At 33.6% G+C, this 27,517-nt stretch overlaps 2 protein-coding genes and 1 long non-coding RNA gene across 6 annotated transcripts; 1 reads left to right on the top strand and 2 right to left on the bottom strand.

Moving 5' to 3' along the window:
• Window positions 1–424: 424 nt before the first annotated feature.
• LOC142531625 (uncharacterized) lies at window positions 425–1,192 on the top strand. The gene is made up of 2 exons (XR_012816351.1): window positions 425–543; window positions 994–1,192. It is a non-coding gene; the product is annotated as an uncharacterized LOC142531625 (long non-coding RNA).
• LOC142531624 (small ribosomal subunit protein eS7-like) lies at window positions 990–14,738 on the bottom strand. 4 transcript variants are annotated; one of them, XM_075637830.1, is made up of 7 exons: window positions 14,600–14,717; window positions 13,448–13,532; window positions 2,128–2,212; window positions 1,955–2,028; window positions 1,758–1,881; window positions 1,412–1,594; window positions 990–1,319 (listed from the first exon to the last, which is right to left on the bottom strand). In XM_075637830.1, exons 1-7 carry the CDS (start codon window positions 14,700–14,702, stop codon window positions 1,200–1,202), a joined length of 774 nt encoding a protein of 257 aa, XP_075493945.1. In that variant the 5' UTR covers window positions 14,703–14,717; the 3' UTR covers window positions 990–1,199. The 4 variants fall into 4 exon arrangements, with proteins under 4 accessions (XP_075493945.1, XP_075493946.1, XP_075493948.1 ...); XM_075637831.1 differs by lacking the exon at window positions 13,448–13,532 and having other exon boundaries at window positions 14,600–14,738; XM_075637833.1 differs by lacking the exon at window positions 13,448–13,532 and having other exon boundaries at window positions 2,128–2,202; window positions 14,600–14,738.
• A 1,224-nt stretch (window positions 14,739–15,962) lies between these two features.
• On the bottom strand, window positions 15,963–20,539 carry LOC142531334 (mannose-6-phosphate isomerase 1-like). The gene is made up of 5 exons (XM_075637434.1): window positions 19,989–20,539; window positions 19,443–19,610; window positions 17,528–17,740; window positions 17,128–17,394; window positions 15,963–16,567 (listed from the first exon to the last, which is right to left on the bottom strand). The coding sequence occupies exons 1-5, from the start codon at window positions 20,373–20,375 to the stop codon at window positions 16,220–16,222; spliced, it is 1,383 nt and encodes a 460-aa protein (XP_075493549.1). The 5' UTR covers window positions 20,376–20,539; the 3' UTR covers window positions 15,963–16,219.
• Between the last annotated feature and the right edge of the window lie 6,978 nt (window positions 20,540–27,517).

Raw genomic sequence — 27,517 nt, 5'->3', positions numbered from 1 at the left:
AATTATTTTTTTCCCTTTTTAGTAATAATAAATATCGTAGTGAATATTCTTTGGATTTATTCGAATATGTATATGCAAATATGGTATTATGTATATATACCTTATCTATCTATGAGATATTTACTCGTAAAAAAAAAAAAAATCTATGAGATATTTATTATACAATATTATATTATCATAGTTACGTATATTATGTTTTATCTCGTATCTATTACTTATTTAATAAAACAATATAAACCCTTATTTAGTATTTCAATAAAAATAAATGGGACTTGCATTCGCTAATTTTTTGTGTTTATTGGATAAACCGCAATTTAACGTAGTAGCCTGTAAATTATGCTAATCAAGTAAACTGTGTTGATCAAATCATGTATGACATACTCTCACGAGACAGTGTTGATAAAAATAACTTATTCTACTAACGCAGACAATCTTTCACCGTAAAAAACGACCATCGCAACAAAAACAATTGAGAATTACATAATGTAGAATCTTAAGTATACTTGTTGACTAAATTGCAACAAGGTTCACGCCATATGAAATGTCTAAAAGTATGGTAAATTTTTTTTTAAAATCAAGCATATTAAGATTGTATATATATTAAAAAAAATCAAGCACATTCACTCAATTTATAAGATGTTTACTTTTTTGTTTAATTTTTAAAAACACAATTTTAAATATAATTAAAATTATACGAGTTTTTCATTTTATGGATTTGTCATAAAAAAGGCAACCTATAGAATTAGAGTTGGTCCCTCAAATTTGAAAAATAATTTCATTTGATCAAAATAATAATAATTAGGCGCAAAAATATAAATTGTGGCCAAATAATTTGATATATCTTACAACTACAAAATTCTGCAGCTCTTTCCAAAAGCCAAAAGACAAAAGACAAAAAAAAGACCAATTTAAACAAGAGCGCAGGCATTATCACCAGTTTGCCATTAAATGCTGCTATATTTCAAGACGGTAAAGTTTGCTCAAACAAGAAAGAAGAGTGTGACAAAGTGGCACTTAATACACCAAATATTAAAATCGGCCAAGGGATCCACATTTTCCGACAACTGCAATTAAATAATTCAATTTTTCACAAAGAAGAGAAAAAACAAAACACAGATGTCCAAAACATTCTTTCAGTTTCAACAGAAAGGAGGTCTCCAGGTCAAAACTTGAAATCCCGACAATGAGTATATAGATGTTCATGCCTCTGTTACTGGAAATTCAAAGATAACTTCTTTCCCTGAAAGCTTTCGGTATACTCCAGCGAATGTCTCCAACTTACTTTCAGTGTCGTTCTTAGACTTGGGATCCAAAAATACCTGTAACGAGCCAGAAATTGATTGTAAAACCATGTAAAGGTGCCAAGAAAAGAAAAAAAAACGAGCTATAAATGATATCAAGAAATCATCACCTTCATAATCTTTGATCCATCAAGCCTATATCTAATGCGTTTTCCAACAATCTCGGCAGGATAAACAACATCCTCCATCATGGCCTCATGCACAGCCGTAAGAGTACGTGTACGTGGCCTCTGGACGGCAGAGCCCTTCTTCGGGGGACGCACAATTCTTCTGGTAGCAATTAGAACCACTTCCTGTGGTCCAAAAAACACTATCATCAACACACGAGCCGTTGTCGAGCAATTAAAAATCGTCAATGCTCACTACCAGAAACAAAATACACTCCAATTAACACCACATGCAGTGGAAGTGAAGTTCGGGGTCATACAAAGATGCAACGCAACATGTTAGCAATACCTTTCCACTGAACTTCTTCTCAAGCTCCCTCACCAGCCTAGGTTGGATCTTACGGAAAGCTTTTCTCAATCGGTAAGGAACATGGATCACAACAGCCTTCTTCCCACCAGATACATCAACTTGCCTGCAGGGTTTGATGGATTGCTTATATTTAAAAATTATGCATTGCAAATAAATGCTACGATTGTAACACCTACAAGGCAGAGTTGATGTAGAGGTCTTTCAAGTCACTCTTAATTTCTTGATTTGTGTTCTCCAAATCAAACAGAGCCTGCAGACACATCAAGACGGCGTAGTTCAACAAGGAGTACATTTCCGAAATTTGATGAATGCGACAAAATGTGGCGAGTTCAGTAGCATCAGTAATTACCTGAGCTACAGTCTCCTCAAATTCTGAGGGCTCAGCATCCTTGTCCTTGTGAATCTTTTGCAATGCAGTGTACATCTTGAAAGAACTTCAAGCAGACGAAATAAGCAATAAATACACAACCACTGACACTACCAGAAAGTATAATAGCACAACTTTTACGATGCACGTTCTTCCTTATTCCCGTCCGTTTGTTACATAAGGAGAATTGTGCAAATGCACAAACCCCCCCCCCCCCAAAAAAAAAAAAAAAACCCACATCATCACCTCCATTTTCCACGAAACCGATGTCTACTAAGAGCATCTCCAACCCATCTCTATTTTGGAGGAAATCTCCAAAATAGAGTATGGGTTGATGATCCAACCCAACTCCAAATGCAATCTCCATTTTGGAGATTGCAATAGTGATCCTCGATTTTTGGAGGATCACTATTCATTTGAAGATCAATATGGAGATTAAACCAAATTACTGAAATGTCATCATAACAATTACAAAATAATCCTTTTGTATTTTTATGTATTTGTTTTGCCCCATTTTATATTATTATATTTCAACTTTTTAATTTATTAATTTTAATGTTAAATAATTTTTATACTTAGTTAATTTATTTTAATTGTTTTATTATTTTCATGAATTAATTATAAGTGTATTGTTTATAATAATCATGAAATGGAAATAATAAACAAGATTATTATCACAAAATTTAATTAACATAATTTATTAGAAACACTTATTGTCTATTTAATTTATTTAACTTGATAAACATGCGATTTTTTTAGAGTTAAACGCCGATTTTTGTTAATTGCAATCATAACAATACACTAGTACAGTCACGGTGGAAGGTCGGACCCTGATGGTGAAGTTCCTCCGAAGAACTCTCCAAAAGGCGTAGAGTGCTGTCGGAGCCATCCCCCGTTGCCATTCTTTTCTGCCAAATTTTTTGTTGCTCTTTAACCAAATATGCACGGACTGATTCAACAACGCACATGGGGTTCATCCTTAGTATTTTATTTTCTTCCTTAAAAGCCATTATCGTATTCCTTTGTTTCTCAACATCAATGAGCTGTTGTCGATGGACCTCACATTTTCCATCACAGCCACCATTTTCTCACTACATTTGGCCATGGTGGATAGGTCATTCAAGTGTTCTTCATTGGCTTTTCTTTTGGATTTGGCCTTTTTTATGCCAATTGGACGTTGCCCAGATCACCTTGGAGAATTGGGCATTGGTGATTCTGTGTTGGGAGAATAGTCAGACTGTGATGAGTCGATATTCCCGTGGTTTGGTATGAAATTAGGTAAAACAGCGCGTGATGGCTTGAACTTCTCTTGGTCTTTAAGTTTAGACCAAACATGATCCAACCGCCAAGTCGACCCAGATGATTGCTTAAATAAGGCTTTTGCTTGATCCATCTATAACCAGGTATGAATTGTATCTTAGTTACAAAAATAAAAAAAATATAGTTTCACATAAATATGATGAAAAAAATAAATTACTCACAATGTCTTTCTCAGAAGCACCACTTGGGCGGCTAAATTCCACCTGGCTAACACACGAGCTAAAGTTTTGGACGATCTTGTTTATGTTGAACCAACGACATTGGAGGGCCTTGGTAGTAGTACGAGGCTCTGTTGATTTACTAGTGAGTTGCTCGTTGTAAGTAGCTGTCACTCGTGACCACAACCTATCGCGTGACTGGTTTATACCAATTATTGGATTTTGAGAGACTTCAAGATAAGCCATCACGAGCAGTTTGTCCTCCTCAATTGAGAAAGCGACGCCACGTTTAGATGAAGTCATTTGAATGAAAATATTTATTTACTTTGTGTGAGTGATGTCAATGATACAAATGATACTTCAATTTATAGTCAAAACATTTTGGATAAGCAATATGAACCAACGGTCTTGATTAAATGATATATGATCTAACGGTAGAAATTAAAATTAGTTAGATTTATTTGTTTGGGGATTCAGAATTTGATCTAAAGGTGTATATTACTTGTATTTGCTAGCAAAGGACAACCCGTGATAGCTGCAAGTAGACAAACGGTGGTAGATGAGTTGTCTTTGAATGTGACTAGACAACCAGTGACAGTTGCAAGTAGTTCACCCATCAGTTATTAGTGGGTGAAAACTCGTGCTAGATGGCTTGTATTTGCTAGCAAAGGACAACCCGTGATAGCTGCAAGTAGACAAGAGCTGGTAGATGAGTTGTCTTTGCTAACAAAGGACAACCCGTGACACAACTAGACAACCATTGAGTTGGATTTATGCATCACTTATTTCTTCATCACACACAACCCGTGACTTCTTCATAACTTATTTAAGAGCAGTGATGTTATGAAAAAGTAAAAATTTATGGTAAAAAGTAAAAATCTCAAACTTTCAAAATTATCAAACTATATACTTTATAATATTTTTCTCTAAACTCAATTGTGATTTTCTTCACAAATAAGAGATTTATTTATAGAATTTCTTTACAAATAATCCAAAAATAAATTCATCATTATATACATCATCACACACTAATTTTCAATATTTACAATTCTTATTTTCAACATTCAAATATTCAACTATTATTTTTCAACATTCAAAACATATTTTTCAACACTCCCCCTTCTGATGATGATCATGATACATTGATTGTCTTCATTGCGTGTTTTATACTGCCTCGTTAAAAAACATTACTAGGAAAAACTAGGGATCGAGTCGAGCCGAGCCGAGCCGAACTCTTAAATGATTGAGCTTGGTTCGTTTATAATCGAGCCGAGCTCGAGCTTTATTTAACGAATATATGCATGGCTCACGAGCTTATTCAAACCTTTATCGAGCCTAAACAAGCTTAATAAATATGAATTATACATTTAAATTTCATTAAATTAATTAAAAAGTAAATTATATATTTAAAGAAAAATATATTATTCTTATTAAAAATTGTAAATTTATTATAATAAATAAATTTAATAGATTTTTCTATATATTTCATAAATAATATGCAAAATCAATAAATCAAATATCAAAACTATTATTTTTCATCTAAAAGATTACTCATAAACTTACCAACGAACATGTTCACGAGCTAACGAGCCGAATACCGTAAAGCTTGAGTTTGGTTTGTTTATCTTAACGAGCCTCATTAAACGAGCTCAAACGAGCTTTTATCGAATCGAGCTTCGAATAGCTCACAAACGGTTTGGTTCATTTACATCCCTAGGAAAAACCCATTGGGATAAAAACCATAGTAAGGGAAAAAGAGTGCAGTCACGTAAACTCCCCCTCATGTTGACACGAACAATTCTTCACAAATTTCGCAGATTGCGCATCCCAATATTATATATGTGCTTTCTGAATATTGTCGTAGGAAGTGCCTTTGTGAAGAGATCTAATGAGTTTTCACTTGATTGAATGTGAGGAACATCAATATATTTATTCTTCTCAAGCTCCTTGGTGAATGCGAAGAACTTAGTAGGAATATGTTTAGTTCCGTCGCTTTTTATGTATCCTTCTTTCATTTGAGCAACACATGCAGCATTATCTTCATATAGTATCACAGGCTTCTCGTCGAATGATAATGCGCATGAGATTTGGATATGTTGGGTAATTGATTTTAAACACACACATTCACGGCTTACTTCATGTAGGGCAATAATCTCGGCATGATTTGATGAAGTTGTTACGGGTGTTTGTTTCTGTGAACACCAAGAAATTGCAGTGCCTCCACGAGTAAATACATATCCAGTTTGGGAACGTGCCTTGTGTGGATCAGATAAGTATCCAGCATCGGCATAACCAATTATACTTGGATTAGCATCTTTTGAATACAAAAGTCCCAAGTCTGTTGTTCATCGTAGATAACGGAATATATGTTTAATTCCGTTCCGGTGTCTCTTTGTTGGATATGTGCTAAATCTTGCCAATAAATTTACGGCAAAATATATATCATGCCTTGTACAATTTGTAAGATACATAAGGGCACCGATAGCACTTAAAAATGATATTTCTGGACCAAGAATATCTTCATCATCTTCACATGAACGGAATGGATCCTTTTCTACATTTAATGATCTAACAACCATTGGAGTACTTAAAGGATTTGATTTATCCATATTAAAACGTTTAATGATCTTTTCTGTATAATTTATCTGGTGAACAAATATTCCACATTCTTTTTGTTCAATTTGTAAACCCAGACAATACTTGGTTTTTCCAAGATTCTTCATTTCAAATTCTTCCTTCAAGTATGACACAAGTTCTTGAATTTCCTTATTTGTTCCAATAATGTTTAAATCATCAACATATACAGCAATAACTACGCATCCGGATGTTGTTTTCTTAATGAAAACACAAGGGCATATTGAATTATTTACATATCCCTTTTTTCATCAAATGATCACTTAGCCGATTATACCACATTTGTCCGAATTTCTTTAACTCATATAATGATCTTTGTAATTTCACAGAATAACATTATCTGGGTTTTGAACTTTGTGCTTCAGGCATCTTAAAATCTTCAGGGATTTTCATATATATATATTACTATCAAGTGATCCATATAAGTAAGCTGTAACAATATCCATAAGACGCATTTCTAAATTTTCAGATACTGCCAAGCTAATCAAATACCGAAACGTAATTGTATCTATCACGGGAGAATATGTTTCTTCATAATCAATTCCAGGCCTTTGAGAAAAACCTTGTGCAACAAGTCGAGCTTTATATCTTACTATTTCATTTTTCTCATTTCGCTTTCGAATAAAAACCCATTTGTATCCAACAGGTTTTACAACTTCAGGTGTAAGGACTATATGTCCAAAAACATTACGTTTATTTAGCGAATCCAATTCAACATTGATGGCATTTTTCCATTTTATCCAATCCTGCCGATTTTTACATTCACCAAAAGATTTTGGTTCATGATCTTCATTATCATTTATGATGTTGATTGTCACATTATAAGAAAATATATCATCAATTTCTTCATTATCTTTTCGATTCCATATTTTTCCAGTATTAATATAATTGATAGAGATTTCACGATTCTCATCAGTTTGTGGTTCTGACAGAACATTTTCATCATCATGTGTTTCTTCAGGAACATCATTCTCTATTTTGTGATCATCGTATTTCTCTATTAATTTTCTTTTTCGAGGATTTTTATCCTTGGAACCGACTGGCCTTCCACGCTTCAAGTGCACAATTTGCTGTACATCTTTTCACATTGTTTTGTTCTTGGATCCAGATGTAACAATGATGATACATACCATGAAATTTCATTTTCGGTATGTTTCTTTTCTCCTCCTAACATTGGGAAGATTTCCTCATTAAAATGACAATCAGCCAAACGTGCTGTGAACACGTCACCTGTCTGAGGTTCAAGATATCGAATGATTGATGGACTATCATAACCGATATAAATTCCAATCTTTCTTTGAGGTCCCATTTTCTTTCGTTGAGGTAGTGCAATAGGCACATACACCATACATCCAAAAATTCTCAGATGAGAAATGTCTGGTTCTTTACCAAATGCAAGCTGCAGTGGAGATTATTTATGATATGCACTTGGTCTGATGCGAATTAACGCAGCAGCATGTAAAATTGCATGTCCCCATATAGAAATAGGTAAATTTGTTTTCATAATCATTGGTCTAGCAATCAGTTGCAGACGTTTGATCAATGATTCAGCCAATCCATTCTGTGTATGCACATGAGCAACATGATGCTCAACAGTGATTCTCATAGACATACAATAATCATTGAAAGTCTGGGAAGTAAATTCACCAGCATTATCAAGTCTAATTTTCTTGATTGTATAACCGGGAAATTGATTCCTCAATTCTATTATTTGAGCAAGTAATCTTGCAAATACAAGATTTCGAGTTGACAATAAACATACATGTAATCATCTGCTGGAGGCATTAATCAATACCATAAAGTATCTAAGTGGTCCACATGGTGGATGAATTGGTCTACAAATATCACCCTGAATACATTCAAGAAACATTGGTGATTCAGTTTGCATTTTGGCTAGTGATGGTCATATAATAAGTTTTCCAAGAGAACATGATTTACATTGAAACTTATTATTCTGAAAGATCTTCTGGTCTTTCAGCGGATGACCGTGTGTATTTTCTATAATTCTTCGCATCATTGTTGAACCAGGATGTCCTAATCGATCATACCAATTGGTTAATATTGAAGAATTATCAACTATCATGTTTGATTATATGTGTATAATGCAATCCAGTAGGAGTAGGGAGCATTGGTAGTTTTTCAATCACATATTTTTTTCCTGATTTATATGTGGTAAGACACATATATTTCTCATTCCCTTCATTCATTGTTTGAGTATCATACCCATGAGAATATATATTATTAAAATTCAACAAATTTCTTTTCAATTGTGGTGAATACAAAGCACAACCTTTAATCAAGTCTACAGGACCCGATATTGTATTCACCATTGTTTTTGTTGGTTTTAGTTCCAAGAAATATCTTTTGTCTCGGAGGATAGTGTGCGTTGTACCACTATCAGGTATGCAAACTTCAGCTTTATTCATAGCATTTTCATATTTGAACTTCAAAAAAAATATGCAATGAAATAAAATTACTGACAACACATTTATAAATATAAAATACAACACAACACATATGTAAAAATATAACACACGATAAAACATTATCATATGAGTACATGGAAAAATAAAATATTTTACATATCTATTCCACCAGCAAATTGATCATTGTCCGAAAATCAATCAGAAAATCTCCAGCATCAAAATGAGTTGAATCACTCAAGGTTCACTATGTTCAGTAAATTTGGTCTCCTTTTCTTTCCCATTTATTGATTCTTTATAAAATTTACAAAGGTGCTCATAGGCTCGACAAATACGGGACCAATGTCCTGGAGTACCACATCTAAAACAAGAACTTTCAAATCTTTTTGAGTGATTCTCATTAACACTCATATTCTCATGATGCCTTTTCTGTGGATGGTTTGGGACGTTCTTTTGAGATGAGTTATAGAAGTAACTATCTCGATTATTTTCAAAACCACGGCCGCGTTCACGACCTCGATTTCATACTCGACCAAAATCTAATCTATAACTGTGATTTTGGTTTCCAGATTTAAATTCATTTTTCTTACGACATTTACTTCAGGAAATGCATTTGAATCAGTGGGTCATGCCTGATGATTTCTCGTTAACAGCTCGTTATTCTTTTCCGCCACAAGGTCAGGCGATAAGTTCAGAATATCTCGAAAATCCATGCACTCTATATTGTTGTAGTAGAGTTATATTCGATGCGTGAAAAGTGAAAAATGTTTTTTCAAACATTTTCAATTCAGTAATCTCGTGCCCACAAAATTTCAATTGTGATATTATTCTATACATCGCCGAGTTGTAATCACTGAGTTTTTTAAAATCTTGTAATATCAACGTATTCCATTCATCCCGGGCGGTCGTAGGTATAACTTCCCTTATATGTTCGAATTTTTCTTTTAATCTCTTGCACAAAGCCATGGAATCTTTTTCAATTAGATATTCACATTTTAATCCCTCGTCGAGATGTCGACGCAAAAATATCATGGCTTTTGCCTTTTCTTGTGATGTGGATATGCCATTTTCTTTTATGGTCTCATTTAGACCCAATGACTCAAGATGCATTTCTACATCGAGAGTCCATAGCATATAATTTTTCCCCGTAATATCAAGAGCAATGAATTTGAGCTTTGCCAAGTTTGACATGGTGGTACTAAAAAAAATTACGATGCATTTATTAGTTAATGAATATTGCAATACAAAGTAATGGATAAACAACAAGTACAAGCATTCGTAAAAATAAATAAAACACACGAGGAGGATATTCTTCGATAAATACAAGACTCGTGAGTATGATAACCAAAATAATTAAAAATAACCTTGAGAAAGTCATCTTCTTTTTTCTTTGAAAATTTGATGAAGAATGATTGTTTAGAGAAGAAGAGAAAGTTGGAGTGATTGAATGTGTTTGTGAGTTCATATTTATAGGGCAAAAATAGCCGTTTTGTTACCATTTATGACCGTTGGTGTACAAAAAAATAAACGTATGTATTTGTATAATTTTATAGTAATAATATGATGTATATAATATTAGTCATGTTTAAATAATTATATATATCATATTACATTATTATAATGAGGTGTCATAAGGTATTTTGTTTAAAAAACTTTGAAGGCTTTTATACTTGTCGTATCCCTTACCAGGAGTGTGGGATGTCGTTTTAACATCCTCCCAGGATTTACAACAAGTTTTTTGAAAAATTTATTTTTATTATTTCTGATCATTATTATATAATAACATTATATTATATATTAAATATATACACAATAAATAAATAAACAGTAAAATAAATATTATTACTTTTTCTACATTTTTCTTCTGTTTTGGAGCTTGGAAAAATATAGAGGACTTTCAGAGTTTTGTGCTGATAACGTGTTATGAAAAAGTAAAAATTTATGGTAAAAAGTAAAAATATCAAACTCTCAAAATTATCAAACTACACACTTTATAATATTTTTCTCTCAACTCAATTGTGATTTTCTTCACAAATGAGATATTTATTTATAGAATTTCTTTACAAATAACCCAAAAATAAATTCATCATTACATACATCATCACACCCTAATTTTCAATATTTACAACTCTTATTTTCAACATTCAAATATTCAACTATTATTTTTCAACATTCAAAACATATTTTTCAACAAAAACAGTTTGTGAAATTCACAAACACATTCAATCACTCCAACTTTATCTTCTTCTTTAAACAATTATTCTTCATCAAATTTTCGAAGAAAAAAGAAGATAGCTTTCTCAAGATTATTTTTAATTATTTTGGTTATCATACTCACGAGTCTTGTATTTATCGAAGAATATCCTCCTCGTGTGTTTTATTTATTTTTACGAATGCTTGTACTTGTTGTTTATCCATTACTTTGTATTGCAATATTCATTAACTAATAAATGCATCGTAATTTTTTTTAAGTACCACCATGTCAAACTTGGCAAAGCTCGAATTCATTGCTCTTGATATTACGGGGAAAAATTATATGCCATGGACTCTCGATGTAGAAATGCATCTTGAGTCATTGGGTCTAAATGAGACCATAAAAGAAAATGGCATATCCACATCACAAGAAAAGGCAAAAGCCATGATATTTTTGCGTCGACATCTCGACGAGGGATTAAAATGTGAATATTTAATTGAAAAAGATCTCATGGCTTTGTGGAATGGATTAAAAAAAAGATTCGAACATATAAGGGAAGTTATACTTCTGACCGCCCGGGATAAATGGAATACATTGAGATTCCAAAATTTTAAAAAAGTCAGTGATTACAACTCGGCGATGTATAGAATAATCTCGCAATTGAAATTTTGTGGGCACGAGATTACTGAACTGGAAATGCTTGAAAAAACATTTTCCACTTTTCATGTATCGAATATAACTCTACAACAACAATATAGAGTGCGTGGATTTTCGAGATACTCTGAACTTATCGCCTGTCTCCTTGTGGCGAAAAGAATAACGAGCTGTTAATGAGAAATCATCAGGCACGACCCACTGGTTCAACGGCATTTCTTGAAGTAAATGTCGTAAGCAAAAATGAATTTAAATCTGGAAACCAAAATCAAAGTTATAGACAAGATTTTGGTCCGAGAACGAAATCAAGGTCGTGGTCGTGGACGTGGACGTAGAAGTGGTCGCGATCGTTGACGCGGTCGTGGTTTTGAAAATAATCGAGAAGTTACTTCTATAACTCATCTCAAAAGAACGTCTCAAACCATCCACTGAAAAGGCATCATGAGAATATGAGTGTTAATGAGAATCACTCAAAAAGATTTGAAAGTTATTGTTTTAGATGTGATACTCCAGGACATTGGTCCCGTATTTGTCGAGCCCATGAGCACCTTTATAAACTTTATAAAGAATCAATAAAGAGGAAAGAAAAGGAGACCAACTTTACTGAACACAGAGAACCTTTGAGTGATTCAACTCATTTTGATGCTGGAGACTTTCTGATTGATTTCTCGGACAATGATCAATTTGCTGGTGGAATAGATATGTAAAATATTTTATTTTTTTCATGTACTCATATGATAATGTTTTATCGTGTGTTCTATTTTTACATATGTATTGTATTTTATTTTTATAAATATATTGTCAGTAATTTTATTTCATTGCATATTTTTTTTGAAGTTCAAATATGGAAAATGCTATGAATAAAGCTGAAGTTTACATACCTGATAGTGGTACAACGCACACTTTACTCATCCAGCTCAAAAATGAATTTTCATGAGGGAGGTCCTTCGAGTTTTTCTTTCTACACAGACTCTTCGTCATCTGATGACGAAAACCATCTTCATGCCAACATAAAAAATGAGTTGCATCGCATTGATAAACAACAAACGGTTTTAAGCCAACTCATGAATAGTGCAACTGTTGTCTCCAATTACTTCCAAGAATGTGATGAGTTGCACCGTCAAGGCTCGATTCCTGGCCATATTGTGATTAATCGAGATAGATTAGCCGCCGATCAACGCTTGTACAATGACTATTTTTCGAAGTCTCCAATGTACAATGAGTCAATGTTCAAACGACGTTTTCGAATGTCTCGGCGTCTATTCTTGCGAATTATGGAATCCGTTCAAAATCATGACAATTACTTCATACAAAAAATAGATGCGTTAGGGAGGCCCGGGTTGTCCCCATACCAGAAGATTACTGCTGCAATGCGTATCTTAGCATACGGTGTTGCGGCAGATTCAACAGATGAGTATATTAAAATCGGGGAGTCTACTGCGATTGAAAGTTTAAAAAGATTTTGACGGGCTATGGTGGAGGTGTTTGGTGACTGGTATCTTCAGTCTCCCAATGCTGAATACATTGAAAGGATTCTCCATATTGGAAAACGTGGATTCCCGGGGATGCTGGGAAGCCTCGATTGTATGCATTGGAAATGAAAAAATTGTCCAACCAGTTGGGCTGGACAATATGCTGGTCGTAGTGGAAAACCGACAATCATTTTGGAGGCTGTAGCAGATTACGAGTTGTGGATATGGCATGCATACTTTGGTTTGCCAGGTTCAAACAACGACATTAATGTGTTGTCAAAATCTCATCTCTTTGTTAATTTGGCCAATGGGGTAGCTCCGCCTGCGAACTATGTCATACAAGGAAAAGAATACATCATGGGATACTACCTAGCTGATGGTATATATCCAAAGTGGGTCACTCTAATGCAAACAATTCACAATCCACAAGGTTCAAAGAAGAAATACTATGCGGCACGACAAAAAAGTTGTAGAAAAGATGTTGAGCGAGCATTTGGTGTACTACAATCAAAGTGGATGATAATCACTGGACCTGCACGAGTTTGGAGCAAACGAGTGCTACATGATATCATGACAACATGCATTATAATGCATAATATGATTATTGAAGATGAAAGAGTCAGATAATATCGTGAATCACTCATCGTAGATGTTGAAATGGCACGTGATGAACATGTCCGATTTCAAAATTTTATTGCACGCCATCAGTCAAATAAAAGATAAGTCGGCTCACTATGCACTTCGAGATACTCTTATTGACCATTTGTGGGAGGAGTACAGTACTTCGGAATATTAGTATTTTTAATAGTCATTTATGTGTTGTTCTTTAAACCATATATGTCGTTTATTTTTGTCGTGATTTATATTTTATGTTTATATTATGAATGTTGTTTCTTGTCGTTTATGTTTGTCGTGTCAAAAAAAATGTATTATTTTAAATAAATTGAGTTTAATACATGTTTTATTGTATTATGTTAATCGAATTAATTAAGTTCGGTTATATAATACATTATGTAATTATATAATTATGTGTGTGTGTTTTTGAAAATGAAAAAAAGAAATGGAGTATTTCGTAATATTTTTAGAGGATATGGGATGGAGAAGGTTTTTAAAAATAGAGATATGTGATCTCTATTTTGGAGGATAGAGGATGAATAATAGGGGATATGGGTTGGAGATGGCCTAACATTCGACAACTATGGCTAACGTAACAGTTTAGTCTTACCAAATAATGCCTTAATGGAAATGACAACAAGCGTAATAAGTAATATTCAGATAATCCGAACTGTTTCTTAAGAAACTACAAGAATATTCGATCGCAAACTATGTATTTCAAGTTAAAATTGTTGCTATGGAGTTTATAACAAGAACACATCGATCTTCTTGCCATACCAAAGAAGGAAAAAACTACTATTATCAGCTCTAGTACGTCAAAATAAAAAAAAAATCTGTTAATTCAACACAATTAAGATTGTGCCACACAAAAAACTTCGTACAAAATAGTTCAGCATACTAAGCTCGTTGAAATCAAATCTTACGAAAATTGATCAAAAGAACAAGCAATAAAGGCGCCGATTATCGAAAAGAGAACGTGTTTACCTTTAAACGGATCCCCTGAGCCTTGTCTCCGGCGGGTAATTGGAAGAAATAGCGCAGTCTGGTTTTGGAGGGAAGACGGCTTAGTGGAGATCGAATGAAACATATCAGTGTAGTGATAGGGTTTTCTTATAGGGCCAAATGTTTGGGCCTGGTAAATTGGGCCGATATCGAAATGAATCAAAAAATCATTTGTATACATGTAAATATTTCATTTCTTAAAAAAAAAAATCGTCATCTTCCCTCAAAAAATTATAATTTTTTATATATATTTTTAATGCTTATAATAATTATATAATTTCAAAATATTGTAAATCTCGCGATTCATAGAATAATGCCATTATTTGTTATAATTTAATGGACATATCTTCCCATAATATTTAAGTAGTCTGAAAATTTTTCTTTATTTTCGATATCCAAATCAGACTTAAATCTATTGGTCATATCATCAGTATTGTATTATTAAGAGATTTTGGTGTCATGATATAATTTTAGAATGTCTAAATGGCTAAAACATCATCTAAAGAGACAAAAAGCCGATTCTGTTTTCAAATTTTTTGAGTTAGGTTCAAGTCTCAATTTTATTTCCAACGAGTCTTTCCAACCTATAAAATATGTTATTATGGATTTTTTCTTCACAAATCTGTTAATGAAAAATCAACAATTACTTATTTTTAGAGGTTGCAAATGCTTCTTCAATTCCTTTATATGACTTGTCATCATAGATATGTCTAATTTAAAAAGAGTTTGGAAAATATTAACGATTTTTTTCATTACAATGGGGGTAGATAGTTGTTTGTTTTGATATGAGATTTAACGTGTGTTCTTTTTTATTGAGAGATGTTTATGTCACTGCATCACTAAGAATGTAAACAGATTTGTATTTTCAATATATGCTCTTTGTATAGAGTGATCTTTATGAAGTGATCTTTATGATTTGAGTGTTAAATGTTGACATCAACCAATAAGCTAATCTATAAGATTGAATTTGGATTGAGTTGCTATAATTATAGTAATCACAATATATTTCAAATTACTACTATTTTCTGAGTATTTTAAATCAATTATGATTAGTATAATCATATTATAAATAATTAGGGAGATGAAGTTGGATCTTTTTGTAAACTATCTAATCAATGAAAATATATTTAAATTTTTATACTTTAAATTCTACAGTACAAACAAAATCCAAGTGAGTTGGGACGTGTAAGGTATCCGTTTTGTTATTTTTGAATATTGACAACTCGGATCACTTGTCTTCTTTCCTGTTTGTCCTGACTTCAATGATTATCCACCATTCGATCCACTTCAGGTAAAATTACTAGAAATCGACTGGACTAAGCCTGATTTTAAATTTACTAGTAACTCACAGTTAGAAACATATCATACATCAAACAAGACCACAAAGTTCACAGTTTACAAGATCTCGACAACATGGTACAGAACAGATATCTCACGAAGTTTATCTGGCATACGCAAAATATATTACACAACATACTTTTATATACACCAATTCCCCTCTATAAGAATTCATACAACAAGCTGAAAACGTACCAGACCAGACACATATTACACACACAAAAACCGTTATCATATAGCAAAATGGGACAAAGAAAGATCCCATTACTTCTCATGTTGCTGGATCGACGAAGAAATAACTGTTTCATTAAAAAAACTACTGTTGACTCCTGCTCGATATAAGTGCAAACCAGAAATAGTTGCTATGTTGACCTCAGTGTTTGCAGGTGTAAACAGCACAGTACCTTCGGTAATTAGTTCTTCAGATGATTCAGTGGAGATTTTTCCATTACCTGAAAGTACCATGAAAATGGAAGGACCAGGGGAGGGAGGAAGAATTGTTGAAGTTTCTTGAGGAAGAATGCATCTATCGACCTCAAATTCATCAAAAGGAGGAATATATTTCATTGTATAAGGATTTGAAGGGACCCCAGATAGAATTTTTGGAAAACCCTGCAAGAAAAATAATTTAGACGAACAATCGGAGGTGGACTAAGGGCTAAATGCTAATAATAATCACAACTTCGGACACATCAGTGACATTACTACAGGAGGGGTATTTCCATTGGCGACATGTGGGGTAAAACTAAGGAACCTAAAAGATTTTCAAATGTAGAGGAACGAAATAATATTTTACTCTATGTTTATATAGAAAAATAATAATAGGCTCGATAGCTGGACATTCTATAATAAGGTCCTCTCAAATAATTTAACTTCAACGTGAAACTAAGAGCATATATAAATAGTAAACTCAATAATAAAGAGAGAAGCACAAATCAACTTGGCACGAAGGGCGATAGTCTCGTACTTGTTCATTATCATCTACACTCAATTTACCAAGCTCTAGTAAAGATAGGACATGTGAAGCCTAATATTGAATGACGATAAAGTTGCTAAGCCATCCGAGTCCTCACATGCTAATAAAAACATTGCGTCTAGAGTAAAAATCAGACCATTATAGAGTAGTGATAAGATAGTACAATAAATTGTCATCCAACAACTATTTCTATCACCTGTTTGTATGTGAGCATGGAACACAGAGTTTGGACATCCCGGTTCTTTGGCGTTAGGCCGGCACGCACAACATTGTCTGATGTTGCCATGCACTCAACACATTCACCAGCTATGTATGCATGAGGTTCATTAGCTCCCAAGTATAGGGCTTCACCTGATTTAAGTTTCACATAATTAAACAAGAAGGCGGCTATAACACCTATGTCTCCAGGATGTTGCTTCTCGAGCCGTAAGACTAGCTCCTCCTTCTCTGTCAGCTCCCTGACCTATGAGAAAGTAAAATATATTGATGAATACATTTATAGGCCAAAAGATGAAAACATGGTCAAGTTGCCAAATATCATTTCAAGCATATAGAAATACAATGAAAAAGCAGCAGAAGAAAATTTTCACACCCACCTCCCGTTTCAAATTCAATCGACTCGTCAACTTGGATATTACTTCAGATATCACAGCATTGCTGACTGACATAAGTCCAGTAAATAGGGATTGCAAGATTTCTTTTAACCTCTTCTCTCCATCTTGTTCGCTCGCTTGCAATATTTCCTCTGCATATGCACTGCCTACCACTTCAATAATTTCTGGTACATTATGAAGAACACTCTTAAGTTCCTAAAGACAAGAGAAAGTGATCAGGTACATGGATTATGCTTGTCAATCTAATCGGGAAATTACGGTCCAATTTAAAAGATTTTCAATTATCTTATGAAAAAACGTACTTATTTAAAGAGGATATGTATAATTAAACTTTTGGTTCCTCAAATAGAAAATATTTGTAGTCGATGCTAGTATTAGAAACAAGTTCATGGTGCTAGAGTAAATATGGCAAGACAGGTTATCATCCTCAAGCAACTAAAATCCAATCCACGAGGATTTTTTTTATCACATGCCCCCAAAGGCACATCCAGTCCACAAGGATTGGTATGTTTGATATGGAATCCAAGGCTTATCTGTGAGCAAACGAATTTTTAATCGAAGATAAAAACCAAGGTTAATCGAAGCGTAAAGGTAAAACAAAGGCTTGAATGAAGCATCATATGGAACCAAAGGCTTAATCATTCAGCATTACAAGTTGAAACATGCTTGATAGAACCTTAAGCATAAAAAAGCATATTTACTTTTTAATATAATTAATTTATTAACCAAAGCTAAATAATAGATAAAATAATATACATAAAACATAATAAATTTAAGACTAAATGAATAAATTTTATATTGAGGAGAAATGAATAAGCCCACTTTCTGTCAGGAAAAGAATTTCATATTGTTCAAAAAACAATCTAAGTAGTTTTAATATTTAATTTAAAAAAAATATTAATACTAAAAATAACAAAGTGTTTGCTTTTTTGCACATTAGGCGCGCTTAATACTGTCCACCGTGGATTTGACCACTTTTTTCCGATTTTTTATCAAATCATCACAATCTACTCGCATGAACTTTACTCTCTCTTCACGCTTAATCTCGTCGTTGTTTAATTCCAATTCCCAAAACACTTATAAAAACCATTGAATACCAATAATTACTTAGGTCACGAAAAATTCCCTATAAATATCCCTTTACACCGGTTTGAAGTCAACCTTCTCGATTTGCAGTTACATCTTACGCAAGATATCTTGTCATATTAAACGTGTGAGGTGAATAAGAATAATATGTATAAATATAGATTCCCTTTAGACGCGATAGTCTTGACTGACATCATTGACTAGCTAATCGATGTTATTGATCTTGTCCCGAGGAGGAATCCAACAAAAAAAAATTTTGGCCACACAGTCTGGTAGAAACCAAGCTACAATACAAAATGATCACACAGATCACTTGGTTCCACCTAATTTCGTTTTTCCGTCAAGCATTTGAACATATCAATAGTGTTAGTTTTTCCATATCTTTCTCTAGAAGGCTTACAAAAATTAAAGCTGTAATAATCACAACAAACCTCAAAGGTATTGTACAAAAGCAACTAAAGGGATAAATTTTCATGAGATGTATCTATTGCTAACGTAGACAAGGCAGTAAGTTTCAGTAGATCAAAGCATGTTAACATGCATCTAGATATTTAGGATTTTTCTTCGCAAAACAACAGGAACCACATGCACACATAAATTCAAGAAATCTCCATGGAAAAATATCCATTAAGGATAAAACAGCCTGCGACCATGGAGTCGCAAAATACCAACTTTTCATCGCCCACAATTAATCAAGAAATTTTCAATTAATTCCAAATTCTATAATCAAAGAAATAATATATCTTCAACATGAAACAAAGAAACCAAACCGTTAACATTATCAACCTAAAAGGGATATATTATAACATACCTCAAGACTGATAAACCCGCACAACGCCTCGAACTCGGTCAAAGCCAAAGCCATCTCAGGTTTATGATTATCATCCCTGTACACTCCTGGCTGTTGTTTATGCAGGACTTCAGCCAAGTTCTTATCTGGATGAGCCTGTATTGATAGTACCTTTGCCACTGAAAGTACCTAAAACACAACAATTTCTCAACACTTTCACTCAATTAATGAACAATTACAGACACTAAGTTCTATTTTTCAACATCCAAAATGCCTACGCTTGTGATACTAGCGAATCCAAGGATTTAGTTTTGAAGTTGTGTATTTTGTAGAATTACACATCAAATTTAAATCTTTTTGAAGGGCAATCCTCCTTCACTTTTTTGCGCAAGCTCGAACATTAAAACATTTACTTCCAAAAAACATCAAAATAAAAAGGAAGAAAACTAATACAAAAACCACTTGAAAATTTGTGCAGAGCCCAGATTGAACCCAAAAAACAGTTGCACGCAATGGAACAAACCAACAAACACTTCAAGAAACCAATAACTGAACTGTAAGAATCACCTTAAAAAGAAAAGGCAGATTAGCCCCCCACTTCCGTAAGACCTTATCCCCCAGCACACTAGGGTTTTTCCCAATCCAATCCTTCAAACTCACTAAACCACAACCATTCCTCTTACTCCCACCTTCTTCCTCCGAATCACCGTTAGTAACCACTTCATCCGCTTCTACCAATATGGCGTACGAAGAGCCGGATTCGTGGGTTCCCATCCAGAACTCAGCATACGCATGATCATCCTCAATCTGCTCCTCTCCACTATTGCTGGCATACAATCGCGCCACAGTCGATTCTTTTCCAAGCTTACCCCAGTCATAATTTTTGACAGAACACCTGAGTTTAACGATTCCTGAATCATCAACACCCATGCTGTTCAACTCAATTTTAGCCATTGAAAGGACGAGGAACTGGATAGAAACGTAGTAAAAGTAACTGCGGACGATGAGGAAAGAGGAAAGTACGAGAATTCATTGCAATAAGTTCGGTTGGGTTTTTGAAGGCAACGATCGAGAGGGAGAATGAGCAGACTCGGAGACCAAACAAAATTGGCGACGGTTTTGGATTAATTCCATTAAAACCCTCTCAATCCTTGGGTTTTTCTAAAAAACAATTTCAAAATTAACTTTAAAAAAAAGATTTGCAACAATACCTCCGCACTCTGTGAGCCAATATTTTAGCGACGGAATATATAAAAAAATCGTCCTGCGACGGAATATATAAAAAAATCGTCCTCACTCTGTGAGCGACGGAATATATAAAAAAACCGTCGCTAAATTTGAATCGGCGACGGTTTTCCGGTTCACAAACCGTCGCTAAAATTGAATCTGAGACAGTTCATAAATCGTCGCTAACTTGAGCGACGGTTTAAAAATTGTCGCTACTTTTAAATCGTCGCTATGCCGAAATTTTGGTATGTTTGCAGATAATTGTATTAACGGCGTGCATATATAATAATATCAACAGCGTGCACATGTACGCCGCGGATAATCTTGAACTTTCAACGGCTTGCATCTTTGCAGCGTGCAATGTGCGCTGCGGAAATAGAATTTGCGCACTACGAAAAACCATTTTTCTTGTAGTGAAGACATAGAAAAAAACAGACAAGAAATTCATCAAGAAATAAGTTTTTCATGGCTTATCAACCAAAAGAGGCTGCGCATCTAATGATGTAAATCTTGAAATAATCATGGAACCAAAATTGGTGCTTCCTGGGACTGTGGAGAAATCGTAAGACTAGGATATCTCAATTGAATGTTGTTCATTTTCCTCAACATCAAAGTCGTAAGACTATGATATCTCAATCATGAAAATCCTGCTGACCAAACACAAACCAAAGTCAGTCATCTCTGAAAAACTTATTTCTTGATGAATTTATTGTCTGTTTTTTTTCTCTGTCTTCACTACAACAAAAATGGCTTTTCGCAGCGCGCAAATTCTTTTTCCGCAGCGCACATTGCACGCTACAAATGTGCAAGCCGTTGAAAGTTCAAGATTATCCTCGGCGTACATGTGCACGCTGTTGATACTATTATCCGCAGCGTGCACCGTTAATACAATTATCCACAGCGTGCAATGTACGCAGTTGATATTCTCATACCAAAATTTCGGCATATCGAAGCTAAAAGTAGCGAACCGTCGCTAAAAGTAGCGATGGTTTTAAAACCGTCGCTGATTCCATTTTATCGATGGTTTTCAAATCGTCGCTACAATGAGCGACGGGTTATTAACTGTCGCTGATTCCAAACCGTCGCCGATTTAAATTTAGTGACGGTTTTTTTATATATTTCGTCGCTTACGGGGCGCGGACGCTGCTCAAATCTTTTTTTTTAAATTAATTTTAAGCAGCGTCCGCGCTTCGTAAGCACGGATTGAAGTATTGTTGCAAATCTTTTTTTTTACATTATTTTTTTAATTAATTTTAAAAATTAAATTATTTTTTAAAAAAACCCAATCCTTGTCATCATACAATTAAAATAAAAAAATCACCATGGTGGTAAACTGTTTACATGAATAAGACGTCATTTGACTCATACGAGACGATAATTCGAGGCTAGATTTCATTCTATATGTAGGGGCATTATCCCATGCAAGAATCAAGAGCCTAAATTTAGCCACACATATATGAGATCCACTAATTTTTTTAAAATCACATATGTGTGTGAATCTTGTCCATCCAAACCATGTGGGGGCAGTGTCCCCACATGTAGGACTGCCCCCACATGTAGCATTGAAGCTACCTATAATTCGAGATATATGTAAAATATATTTGACAAAAATTTGTGTGAAACAGTCTTACGGGTCGTATTTTGTAAGACAAATATCTTATTTGGGTCATCCATGAAAAAATATTACTTTTTATGCTAATCTTTTTTATTGTGAATGTAAGTATGGTTGACACGTCTCACAGATAAAGATTCATGATACCCTCTCATAAGAGACCTACTCAACATATTTTATACGAGAATCGATCATACGAAGTCGGAGCTATCAACTCACGTTATCTGAAATCTTTATATATATATATATGTATATATATATATATGTATATATATATATATATAACATTTTAATAATGTTAAAATATTTCGATATAAATGATGTTGGCTATTGAAAATCAAATATCTCAAAATATTGTATTTTACTACAAATTGTTTCATATTGTTGAAAAATATATTTAAAATGTGTGTATTGAATATTTGAATGTTGAATATTTGAATGTTGAAAATAAGAGTTGTAAATATTGAAAATTAGTGTGTGATGATGTAGGTAATGATGTATTTTATTTTTGGATTATTTGTAAAGATTTCCTATAAATAGATCTCTCATTTGTGAAGAAAATCACAATTGAGTAGAGAGAAAAATATTATAAAGTGTGTAGTTTGGTAAATTTTGAGAGTTTGAGATTTTTACTTTTTACCATAAATTTTTACTTTTTCACAACACATTATCAGCACGAAGCTCTAAAAGTCCTCCATCCTTTTCCAAGCTCCAAACATAAGAAAAAGGTAACAAAAGTAATAATATTTATTTTACTGTTATTTATTTATTGTGTATATATTTAATATATAATATAATGTTATTATTAATAATAAAAATAAATTTTTCAAAAACTTGTTATAAATCCTGGGAGGATGTTAAGACGACATCCCACACTCCAGGTAAGGGATACGACAAGTATAAAAGCCTATAAGATTTTTAAAATATCTTATGACACATCATTATAATAATATGATATGATATACATAATTATTTAAATATGTCTAATATTATATACACCATATTATTACCATTAAATTATACAAATACATACCTTTATTTTTTTATACACCAACGGTCATAAACGGTAACAAAACGGCTAGTTTTTGCCCTATAAATATGATCTCATAAACACATTCAATCACTCCAACTTTCTCTTCTTCTCTAAAAATTATTCTTCACTAAATTTTCGAAGAAAAAATAAGATGGCTTTCTCAAGGTTATTTTTAATTATTTTGGTTATCATACTCACGAGTCTTTTATTTATCGGAGAATATCCTCCTCGTGTGTTTTCTTTATTTTTACAAATGCTTGTACTTGTTGTTTATCCATTACTTTGTATTGCAATATTCATTAACTAATAAAATGCATCGTAATTTTTTTTAGTACCACCATGTCAAATTTGACAAAGCTCGAAGTTGTTGTGCTCGACATCACGGGAAAAAATTATATGCCATGGACTCTCGATGTAGAAATGCATCTTGAGTCATTGGGTCTAAGTGAGACAATAAAAGAAAATGGCATATCGACATCACAAGAAAAGGCAAAAGCCATTATATTTTTGCGTCGACATCTCGACGAGGGATTGAAATGTGAATATTTAATTGAAAAAGATCTCATGGCTTTGTGGAAAGGATTGAAAGAAAGATTTGAACATATAAGGGAAGTTATACTTCCGACCGCCCGTGATGAATGGAATATGTTAAGATTCCAAGATTTTAAGAAAGTCAGCGATTATAATTCAGCGATGTATCGAATAATCTCGCAGCTAAAATTTTGTGGACATGAGGTCACAGAATCGGAAATGCTTGAAAAAACATTTTCCACGTTTCATGCATCAAATATTACTCTACAGCAACAATATAGAGTACGTGGATTTGCGAGATATTCTGAACTCATCGCCTGTCTTCTTGTGGCGGAAAAAAACAACGAGCTATTAATGAGAAATCATCAGTCCCGACCCACTGGATCAACAGCATTTCCAGAAGTAAATGCTGTAAGTAAAAATGAATTTAAACCTGGAAACCAAAATCAAATTCAAAGACAAAGTTTTGGTCGAGGTCGAGGTCGTGGACGTGGACGTGGACGTGGAATTGGCCGTGGTCGTGGTCGAGGCCGTGGTTTTGAAAACAATAGAGATAGTTATTTTTATAATTCATCTCAAAATAGCGTCCCAAACCATCCACAGAAAAGGCATCATGAGAATACAAGTGTTAATGAAAATCACTCAAAAAGATATGAAAGTTCTTGTTTCAGATGTGGTACTCCAGGACATTGGTCCAAAATTTTTCGAGCCCCTGAACACTTTTGTAAACTTTATAAAGAATCATTAAAGGGGAAAGAAAAGGAGACCAACTTCACTGAACGCAGTGACCATTTGAGTAATTCAACTCATTTTGATGCTGGTGATTTTATGAATGATTTCTTTGGAAATGATCAATATGTTGGTTGGATAGAAATGAACAATATTGATGCTGCAGATTTTCTCAATGATTTCTCTGAAAATGAACAATATAGTGGTAGAATATAAATGTACAATAATTTATTTTTCATGTATCCATATAATGTTTTATTGTATAATTATGATATGTGTTATATTTAAATATATATTGCCAGTAATTTTATTTCATTGCATATTTTTTTGAAGTTCAAAAAATGGAAAATGCTATTAGCAAAGCTGAAGTTTGCATAGCCGATAGTGGTACAACGCACACTATCCTCCGAGATAAAAAATATTTCTTGGAACTAAAACCAACAAAAACAACGGTGAATACAATATCAGGTCCTGTAGACTTGATTAAAGGATGTGGTAAAGCATAATTTTTGTTACCTAATGGTACAACTTTTTTTATCAATGATACTTTATATTCACCACAATTGAAAAGAAATTTGTTGAGTTTTAATGATATATATTCTCATGGGTATGATACTCAAACAATGAATGAAGGGAATAAGAAATATATGTGTCTTATCACATATAAATCAGGAAAGAAATATGTTATTGAAAAACTACCAATGCTCCCTACTGGATTGCATTATACACATATAAGTCCGATTGAATCAAACATGGTAGTTGATAATTCTTCAATATTAACCAATTGACATGATCGATTGGGACATCCTGGTTCAACAATGATGCGAAGAATTATAGAAAATACACATGGTCATCCGCTGAAAGACCAGAAGATCTTTCAGAATAATAAGTTTCAATGTAAAGCATGTTCTCTTGGAAAACTTATTATAAGATCATCACCAGCCAAAATCCAAACTGAATCACCAATGTTTCTTGAACGTATTCAGTGTGATATTTGTGGATCAATCCATCCACCATGTGGACCATTCAGATACTTTATGGTATTGATTGATGCCTCCAGCAGATGGTCACATGTATGTTTATTATCAACTCGAAATGTTGCATTTGCAAGATTACTTGCTCAAATAATAAAATTGAGGAATCAATTTCCCGATTATACAATCAAGAAAATTAGACTTGATAATGCTGGTGAATTTACTTCCCAAACTTTCAATGATTATTATATGTCTATGGGAATCATTGTTGAGCATCCTGTTGCGCTCATGTACATACACAGAATGGATTGGCTGAATCATTGATTAAACGTCTGCAAATGATTGCTAGACCAATGATTATGAAAACAAAGCTCCCTATTTCTATATGGGGACATGCAATTTTACACGCTGCTTCATTTATTCGCATCAGACCAAGTGCATATCATAAATACTCCCCATTGCAGCTTGCATTTGGTAAAGAACCAGGCATTTCTCATCTGAGAATTTTTGGATGTATGGTGTATGTGCCTATTGCACCACCGCAACGAAAGAAAATGAGACCTCAAAGAAAGGTTGGAATTTATATCGGTTATGATAGTCCATCAATCATTCGATATCTTGAACCTCAGACAGGCGACGTGTTCATAGCACGTTTTGATGATTGTCATTTTAATGAGGAAATCTTCCCAATGTTAGGGGGAGAACAGAAACATAATGGCATGTATCATCATTGTTACATCTGGATCCAAGAACAAAACAATGTGAAAAAGATGTACAACAAATTGTACACTTGCAAAGAATAGTCAATCAAATACCATATGCATTTGCTGACACAAAAGGGGTAACTAAATCATATATACATGCTGCAAATGCCCCTGCTCGAATTGAAATTCCAAAGAAACAAATTGAAGATACTCATGATGTCATTAAACGCCTGAAGCGTGGAAGGGCCAGTTGGTTCCAAGGATAAAAATCCTCGAAAAAGAAAATTTATAGAGAAACACGATGATCACAAAATAAAGAATGATGTTCCTGAAGAAACACATGATGATCACAAAATAGAGAATGGTGTTCCTGAAGAAACACATGATGATGAAAATATTCTGTCAGAACCACAAACTGACGAAAATCATGAAATCTCTATTAATTACATTAATACTGGAAAAATATGGAATCGAAAAGATATAGAAGAAATTGATGATATATTTTCTTATAATGTGGCAATCGAAATCATAAATAATAATGAAGATCATGAACCAAAATCTTTTGGTGAATGTAAAAATCGGCAGGATTGGATAAAATGGAAAGAAGCCATCCAGGTTGAATTGGATTCGCTAAATAAACGTAATGTTTTTGGACCTATAGTCCTTACACCTGAAGGTGTAAACCATGTTGGATACAAATGGGTTTTTATTCGAAAGCGAAATGAGAAAAATGAAATAGTGAGATATAAAGCTCGACTTGTTGCACAAGGTTTTTCTCAAAGGCCTGAAATTGATTATGAAGAAACGTATTCTCCCGTGATGGATGCAATTACGTTTCGGTATTTGATTAGCTTGGCGGTATCTGAAAATTTAGAAATGCGTCTTATGGATGTTGTTACAGCTTACTTATATGGATCACTTGATAGTAATATATATATGAAAATCCCTGAAGGATTTAAGATGCCTGAAGCACAGAGTTCAAAACCCAGAGAATGTTATTCTGTGAAATTACAAAGATCATTATATGGGTTAAAGCAATCTAGTCGAATGTGATATAATCGACTAAGTGATCACTTGATGAAAAAAGGATATGTAAATAATTCAATATGCCCTTGTGTTTTCATTAAGAAAACAACATCCGGATGCGTAATTATTGCTGTATATGTTGATGATTTAAACATCATTGGAACGAATAAGGAAATTCAAGAAGTTGTGTCATACTTGAAGGAAGAATTTGAAATGAAGGATCTTGAAAAAACCGAGTATTGTCTGGGTTTACAAATTGA

The sequence above is a fragment of the Primulina tabacum genome, chromosome 17 (assembly GCF_025594145.1).
Source record: "Primulina tabacum isolate GXHZ01 chromosome 17, ASM2559414v2, whole genome shotgun sequence".
NCBI classification, from domain to species: Eukaryota; Viridiplantae; Streptophyta; class Magnoliopsida; order Lamiales; family Gesneriaceae; genus Primulina; species Primulina tabacum.
Note: the sequence above shows the minus strand (reverse complement) of the source record. Positions and strands in the feature narration are given on the sequence as shown.